This window comes from Otolemur garnettii, unplaced genomic scaffold, assembly GCF_000181295.1.
Source record: "Otolemur garnettii isolate 467f Iridium unplaced genomic scaffold, OtoGar3 scaffold00063, whole genome shotgun sequence".
Lineage (NCBI taxonomy): Eukaryota > Metazoa > Chordata > Mammalia > Primates > Galagidae > Otolemur > Otolemur garnettii.
Genome location: NW_003852458.1, coordinates 8,431,321 through 8,439,751, shown reverse-complemented (window position 1 = coordinate 8,439,751; position 8,431 = coordinate 8,431,321). Strand labels below are relative to the sequence as shown.

Sequence of the window (8,431 nt, the reverse complement as noted above, 5' to 3'; positions counted from 1 at the left end):
TGTACCTTATCTATCAATTTCCTGCCTTGCTACCCTAGGGACACAAAGACATTATGGAAGGCATTGGCTGAGAACCCAGCCTCCGGGGGGAAACTCATGCGAGCCTTAGTAGACAAACTGGAGACTGGGTTGGAGGAAGACGTCGCCGGGATTGAGGCAATTTCAGTGAGTTGGCTGACCCCTCAGTAGCCTGGAACTGATCTATCCTCACCTGGAACTCCGTGCTGTAGGATTAAGCATACTTCTTTTCTTATGCCCTAACTTTATTCCAGTTTATATTGGATGAAGATGGTGGTGATCTTGTCTGTGGCTGATCATTTTGGGAGCAAATTTCTCATCACCCCCAAAGAAAATATTTGTATCTGTATTTCTACATTAGTCTTCAGCTAGCCAAAGCATCCTTTTTAGGTTGAAAAACGCTAATGCTGAAAAACATTTCCTCTTACATGACAGGTGCCCCCAGGCAGTCATAGTATCAACATGGCAGTCCCAAGAGAAAAACACAGTCTGAACTGAGAAGCTTCCAGACAACTAAACCCTCCCTTCTTAATGTGTTTTTACCATGAATCTGGCCAACTTGAAAGCACTCACTGGGGGAGAAAACAGACTTGCTGTTCAGTGCAGGAAGCAGGTGACCTTGGAGGGAAGGAGACTGTCTGACCAAGAGAGCCTTTCTCCCTCAGGTGGCCTGTGCTATACAGGAAGTGGTCTCCTGGGGCACCCCCATCACTCGCTTGTATCCAGAGCTGTTCACGCTCCTCCTGAAGCTGGTCAGCTGCACGCTGGGCCAGAAGATGCCCACTTCCACCTTCAGCCTCAGGCGGCGTGTGATGCCCCCAGGAGAACGGCAGCAGATCCCAGACCCCTGCAGGTAAACGGTCAAGCAGGGAGAGCCTATCAGAGCTGGCCTGATCCCAGACTCCCAGAAGAGGGGCTGTGGAAGTCAGGGTCTGTGCCTCCCACATGGCAACATATACTGTAAATAAACAAGGCTCTTTGGTCCCTATGCCATGACACCGTGCTTTTATTCTGGAGCCAGTACCTAGCCTAGCTGCCTAGGACAGTCACACAAGAAATAAGGTGCTAGCTGGGTACCCTGGTTCAGTGGTTAGTGTGCCAGCCCCACACAGCAGGGGTGGTGGGTTGGAACCTCATTTGGGCCTCATTAACCAAAAAAAAAAAAAAAGGTGCTAAGCTCTGTTCCCTAGAGGGCCCACTCTATTTTCTTTGGTTTCTTTTGCTGAGACCTTTCTAAGAAATCTGGAATTCTGCCACCTTCAAAGACACTAGGGGAAGAAGAAAAATGAAAATAAATACCATATTTTATAAAATCTAAGACTTCACCAACAGAAAGAAGTAACATTATTTTGTGTATCAAGAAAGAAGGAAAGGACTCCCAATTAAACCATGAAATAATGCTTTCTTATACTTTCAAATTTTTATTTTGTACATATCAGACAAAAGAGCTCTTTTAGAATTATAGGTATAAATTTTCATTCTATATCACACCATACTCTCTTTCTGTCCTTTTGCATAACTCTTCATTCCAATGTGAAATTAAGGGGAATCTTTTTAAACACATTTTAAATAGCATTTAGACTCAACACACATAGTTCCAATAATACAGGTAACTTTACTAAAATGACACCAGTATAAACAGCTGTACCTAAACGCATGTATCCACATGTGAATACATAGACAATAGGAACTACCTTATAACTACTGTCTGGCCAACAAAAATTTTAACACACACCCACTCCAAGATGCATTCTGATTTCAGAGATGCTATTTTAGAATTATTGAGATGTGGTGTTTTTCACTTTCCCTTCTTAGGGTTTTGTTTTTTTTTTTTCCTTTCTCACCTAGTGTTGAGAAGATTTTATGGTATTACTTACTGGCCCAAGTCATCTGCACATCCCCTTAGATCCCAGGACTAAGATGTGAGAGTGGTGCTGCCTCTTTTTTCCTTGCAAAAAGCCCTAATCCAGGAATGGAGGAGCATTCTGGGGAGCAGGAACTGTAAACGTGGAAGTTCACAACTCTCGGTGACGTCCTTTTCTGGTCCCAATTGTCCTCTTTAGGCTCTCAACTGCAACTCTAAAATGTTTGCAAGCCCAAGCCATGAAAGAAGGTCTTACAAAAGAATCTGATGAGGGGGAGAACTTATGGACCCTCCTCAGCAGCCCCGGGACGCATCACATAGGAGTATGTGCACTGGCCAGGTAATGTGTAGCTATTCCAGAACCAGACCCAAGGGAGAAAACCCAAAACAAAGACTAGGCATGCAATGCAGGCAACTTCACTGAGAGAAACGGACTCATCTAGGACTTACAGTCAATGGAGAACAAACAGGGAAGAAAGAGTGGGGGTGGTGGTGGTATGATAGACCCCACCTTCACTGCCCCCTTTGAAAGAAAAAAAGAGTGTCTTGAGTGAACAGCATTAGACAAACTACAATTAAATTAGACAACTGGGTAGGCTATTTTAAAGCTTAAAATTATTTACCAGATGAACAAATACACGAAGATTTCCTCTATTGTTTAGGGGTATAAAAGTCTGTACTAAAATTTACATTTTCTAGGAGCATGGCAGTGTGGCAGCATGGAATCATACTGGACATCATGGAACAACTACTCTCATCTCTCACATCCTCCTGCGAGACCTACCGGATAACCGGCACAGCGTTCTTCTCTGAGGCAGGGGAGAGCAGCCCTCCGTGTGCTCACTGGGTCCCCTTAGGATGCTTCTCTCAGGATCTGGAGCTCAGGGAGAGAGGGAACCACGGAAGAGGAACCTTCAAGGGGAGCTTTAGTAGTGGGGCACCAGCTTCTGCCAGAGCTATGGTACCTAACCAGGGAGTGAAGGAGAAAGCACCCTCAGCTACCTCCTGCCCCTGGTGTGCAGAAATCAACCTCCCAGGGAAGAGAAGGGAGGAAGACAAATCTGGGAGGGATAAAAGGAAAGTAATCAGCAAACGTAGGGGTCTGACTCTTACATCTCTAGCATAAAAGCCATTGCAACCAATCTGGAGAAGAAATATCATCAGTAATTCGTATTTCCCTCTCCCCCTATTTTTTCCATCTAGACTAGACACTTATCTAGGTTTTGGAGTTCTCCAGTAACCTTGACCTATGGGCCACTCACATCTAGAACCTAGCTTCTACAAGACTTTCTTCCTCCTCTGCTCCACCAACATCAAGGCCCTCTCTTTACATGTAGTCGGGATGCCTTTGGCACTGTCCCAAAGGGAGGCCATGCCCTTATCTAAAAGAGAGGAATGTGTTATTTCAGCTCATGAAGGAGCCAATCCTTTGGAAACATGGCAATCTTCGAGACGTGCTAATCTTGATGGATCAGAGTGCATGGGACTCCAATGCCATTCTAAGGCAAATGGCCATCCGAGGACTCGGCAACACAGCATTGGGGGCCCCTCACAAGGTAAAAGGCTTTCTAATGGGGAAAGAGTTCACTTAAATAGAGATTTGAAATAATTATTTACTAACCCTCTCTGATAATACATAGAAATTAAGTGAAAACCCAAATAAATTGCTGAAATGGTGGCTCTTGGGTTCACGTAAATGTGACCCTAAAAGAATTTCAGCGCCCTTGTCTGGGGACCCCCTACCCTATTCCAGATATACATAGAACAATCTTAGAGATTGAGACTTTATTTCAAATAGGTGAAGAAGCATAAGCAGATAATACTAGAATCTGTCATCAGAGGTCTGTATCACTTGGCTCGCACCGAAGTCGTCTGTGAAAGCTTGAAGGCTCTACAGAAGATCCTGGAGCTGCTCACAGACCGAGATGTGAGCTTCTACTTTAAAGAAATAGTACTGCAAACAAGAACCTTCTTTGAAGACGTAAGTGAGCCTATTCGGGAATCTTCCTTTCCCAGAAGAAGTGAGTGAACAGAAAAAGATTCAAGTAGTGCTCATAGAAGTGTCAGTGTCAGTCCCCATTCCTTGCTCTGTCCCAGAGGTCACCTGAGGCAGGCCCTATGTAGGTTACCGGCTTCCTCTATCCATCTTCATGAGAGTGCCTTCTGGCCTGAGAAATGATTAGTCTAAGCAGGTAGGACCAATATTACTGGGGGAAGAAATGCCTTTGGAAGGACTCTTAAACCACGAGAAAGAAGAGTTTTTAAATCCCCCAGCTTCCTCACTCCACAGGAGAGTTGAGCACCTGTTGCGCAGAAGAGTAACACACTAATACCTCCCTTCTTGGCTTTCCTTCCTGCCCTACCCCATTTTCATTCCTACTCCTGACTTGCAGCTATATCTATATCTCATGCTTTGCTTTGAGCGGAACATAAATTATGACAGTACTCAATGCAGGACTAGAGCCTGAATAAAAATAATGTTGCCTCCAACACTGTCTTTCCACTTACAAGAGTCAAAGACTCATTTCATCTAGGAGTCAGTAAACTATAGCCAGCAAATCCAATCCACAGCCTGTCATGGTAAATGAAGTTTTCCAGGAACACGTCCGTACTCGTTGATTACATATTTCCCATGGCTGCGTTCACTCTCCACTGGCAGAGCTGGTTAGCTGTTATAGAGACCACATGACCCATGAAGTTTAAATTATTTACTGCCTGGCCTTTTATAGAAAAGCTTTTGCCGACCACTAATCTACTCCATAATCCTAATTTCAAAAAAAGATCAGACAGCAAACCTAGGCAGAGGAAAGTCATTTTCCTTTATCACTTCTAGGAAAACACATTTTTTCATATTTATTTTTAGTCACTGCCATCAACGGAAAGATACATTTCACCTCTAACGCACATCTATTATTTTGTGACCTAAACCTGTTTCCTTGTGTCCTGTTGTCAGAGGACATGGAGAACTGCTAGCTGCCTCCTCTGTTGCATCCTTCATACACATTAGACTTTATTAAATTACCTATTTACCTGCTAGTCTCCAGATCCAGACTGAAAAATCACCATTTCCTTCATTATTCATCATAAACCTAATTTTTCTGCTCATTAAATATTTTGCAAGCCGGTGACTGAGCTGGGTCTCTACATCAGACCTAGGAAGTAGTAAATAGAATCCAAAGAAAAATTACCTCTCAAGTCAAACCTTTTCCAATTTATTTGCTCCAATTTTTTTTTTAAATCTTGCTCTTTTCTTCCTGAGTCTGACTATTTATTAACCACACAGAGCTCTAGACTTTAGTCTGCAATATATGCTCACAGTCAATGATTCTTTAGTGCTGTCTTTCTACAGTCTTATCTATGTGTAAGCCTAAGCCTGGCCTTGGAAAACAGCTTTCTGCTTGTTTCTAACTATTTTCTCCAATTTACCAATAGTGCTGTTAATTCTCATCGTGTTCTGAAAAGTGCTTACTGGGCTCTAGCCCAATTTAGTAAGTCTTCTGTAAAAATAACAAAGATGTTCTTTTTTTTGTCATTACATGGATAATTGATGACAATCTTTAACATTAAGTTGCTGAAGTCATCCCTACAGAACACCACCTGTTAGGTTTCCTAGGTTGATGATCTAATAATAATAATTCTCTTGGATTTGAGCCTCCAGTAAACCACAAGTCTACCTAACAGTTTTTTGATCAAGATAATGTTTCTAAGTGTTGTTGCAGAAGAAAAAATCGGCTTAAAGTCTTGCTGGTTGTTAATAGATAGTGATGCCGTCATGTTTGCATGAAAGTGAAGTTGGAAAAACTTGGGTCTTTGTCATGGCCTGCTACTAATTCTGCTGTAATGACATCTTTCTGCAAGTGTATTTACCTCTATGACACTCTGCCCCCATGTTTTTATATAGATTAAGCATGCAATTCTCTAATGCCCAAGTTTTCTCTCTTTTTGCTTTTCTTACTTTCAATATTTAAGTGCTTTCTTGGAATCTCAAAACACAGCAGCATGTCAGTGCAATGGGAGGACAGAAAATGTGGCTCCTGGCCTGTGGGCTCCAGTCCCTTCTTGCTGCTATTTCCCACACTGTTGCTCTGAGCTTCATCCTCTGTGACTCCATTTTCTCAACTAAGAACAAGGACAGTGGCTTACATGTTCTCTAATATCTCTCCCATCACTCCAGACATTTTTACCACTTCTTTTCTCTGCTTTTTCATCATCCCAATGGGTCAATCTTGTGGGACTTATCAATAGATCATCAATTTTGGAAAATTCATAAGTTTTTTTTTTTAAATAAATTCCTCTTTACCTCTTTGGAGCTTTAGTTTGGTTTCTTTTTCTAAAACAGAGATCATTTAAAAAATGGACGCCGACCTTTTTCCTAATATATTTAAAGAACATGTTTCTACTCTCATTTTCATTGTACAAGGTTACAGCTCATGTATTCATTTAGCTTTGCTGACCTTTTCCCCAAAAGCTATCTTTATTTTCCTGAAAGATCTATATTAACTTTGTTTTTTATGTTTATTACTTGCCTAAGTAATATTTTTCTACTCGGGACTACTTTGCATTTATTCCACTTTGTTCATGTGGATATTTCAAACCAGTTTTCTTGGCCTGAAAAAAAGAGTTCTGAATAATTCAGCTTCCTTCATTTCCTTCCTTTGTTGGAACTCTGAATCATACCAGCAAAGTATGTAATAATACAAGTAGGAGGCCATCTTTCTTTACCACCTTACACTTTGTTTCTTCAAATCATTGCTTACCATCTTGAAAAAAAAGCAATGAAATTCCTTAACTTCACACACTGAAGATAGGACAAAGCTCCTGTTTATTTAAATTCTCTCTGAAGCTCACAACCCAAAGTCCTGAGCTCCTGAAGAGTCCTAGGCCTTAGGCAATTTATACTAGAGGCCTTGTCATTCTAGGCTAATAATGCAACTAGTAATTTAAGTAAATTAGACACCTACAGGAGCCTTCCTGACCTTGCTCTGCAAGTACTCCTGTTTATCATTCCCATGGCCACACCTTCCCCCTAGCTGCTCAAAGACAGAAATCAAGTCTCTGGCTATGTGGCATCACTTAAACCCCAGACCCTTGCTTTTTCAATTAACATGTTATAGAGACCCAGAAATCAAGTCTCTGGCTATGTGGCATCACTTAAACCCCAGACCCTTGCTTTTTCAATTAACATGTTATAGAGACCCAAATCCTTACTCCACAGAGATTCTGTGCCAGTAATGCACCAGGGTCTGTGTTCAAGCTTTCCTGTGCCGTAGTGGAGAGGGGCAGGCTGAGGTCCAAGGGTGTTCTGGCAGGGAAAGACCTGTGAGAAGATTTCCACCCACGACATGTAACTGTCACCACAGGAGCAAGATGATGTGAGAATGACCGCCATCTTATTATTTGAGCATCTGGCGTCCCTAACAGGAAGAAGGTGGAAGATTTTTTTTGCTGAAGAAATAAAAAAGAGTTTAATTTCATTTCTTCTTCACCTCTGGGATCCCAATCCCAAGACTGGATCTGTAAGTTATCCTTCACGGACACCTGCCCCTCCTCTCCCTGTCAGAGAAGTGCCAGTGCATCTGGTCTGGCTTCCCTAGAAACCAGATCTGAATTCACCCCTCAGAACTAAACCTGAAAACCAATTCTGGGTTCTTCTTAACATCTCTTTCTGAGTTTGTTCTTCCATCTTTGAAACTGGGAAGGCGCCGGCAATAACTATAATGCCCTTCACACCACTGACTCACTGCTCCTTTACCAATACTATCAGCATCATTTCCCTTCTGCAAAAAGATTCTAGCATTATGGACCATGATGCAGAAAACTCTGTATTTTAGGCATGCCGTGATGTCTTGATCATCTGCATTCCTTTCTTGGGCCTTCAGGAGCTCTATGGGGTATTAGACCACCTCCTTGAGCAGGATCCGCCAAGGGTCAAGGATTTCTACAGGCAATTCTGCATGAAACTGGTGAGTGTACAGTAGATGCAGCCTCCAAAAGAGGCAGGATAAGAGTCTAGTCAAACCCCAGAAGGGCAAATGCAAAGCAAAACTCCCTGGCCAGAGCCAGAACTGCCTTAGGAGGACAGCATTGTTCCTCGGTGTCTTGCCACTTTGTCCTCTGCTCCTTTCCCAAGTCCTGCCTGGGCTCGGTTCTGCTCATTTCCTGAAACTCACATCTGTGGATCAACTCCTCAAGCCCAAGTTCCTTCCTGATTAAATTTAGATCAAAATAGTTATGAGGAACTTTGCACCAGTTAATTTATGGTGACATGAGTGTTGACTGGCCTTTTGAGTTCACTTCTGAGGACCTATAGGATGCTGAATGTCAGAAAGAGTCACTTTCCAGTTCCCCCCTTTATAACACACATCTCTTCTAGGCAAAGAAAAACCAGGAAATTCTATGGATTCTCCACACACACTCCTACACCTTCTTTAACAGCAGCTGGGAGGGAATTAGGAGTGCAGCTGTCAAACTCACAGGTGAGCGCACATCCACATTTCCTACTCCAACCTGTCTTCTTTTTTCCATCTAGTTTTGCTTTGATCTACTACC

General features: G+C 42.5%; 1 protein-coding gene across 1 annotated transcript in view; it reads left to right on the top strand.

Moving 5' to 3' along the window:
- MROH2B (maestro heat like repeat family member 2B) overlaps positions 1 to 8,431 on the top strand; it is a 74,232-nt gene that overhangs the window by 64,384 nt on the left and 1,417 nt on the right. The window contains exons 32-40 of the mRNA XM_003792993.1: positions 39 to 165; positions 684 to 871; positions 2,082 to 2,222; positions 2,582 to 2,696; positions 3,292 to 3,438; positions 3,681 to 3,863; positions 7,243 to 7,398; positions 7,714 to 7,845; positions 8,256 to 8,358. Coding sequence (XP_003793041.1) covers positions 39 to 165; positions 684 to 871; positions 2,082 to 2,222; positions 2,582 to 2,696; positions 3,292 to 3,438; positions 3,681 to 3,863; positions 7,243 to 7,398; positions 7,714 to 7,845; positions 8,256 to 8,358 — 1,292 coding nt within the window. The remainder of the gene's footprint in view (positions 1 to 38; positions 166 to 683; positions 872 to 2,081; positions 2,223 to 2,581; positions 2,697 to 3,291; positions 3,439 to 3,680; positions 3,864 to 7,242; positions 7,399 to 7,713; positions 7,846 to 8,255; positions 8,359 to 8,431) is intronic.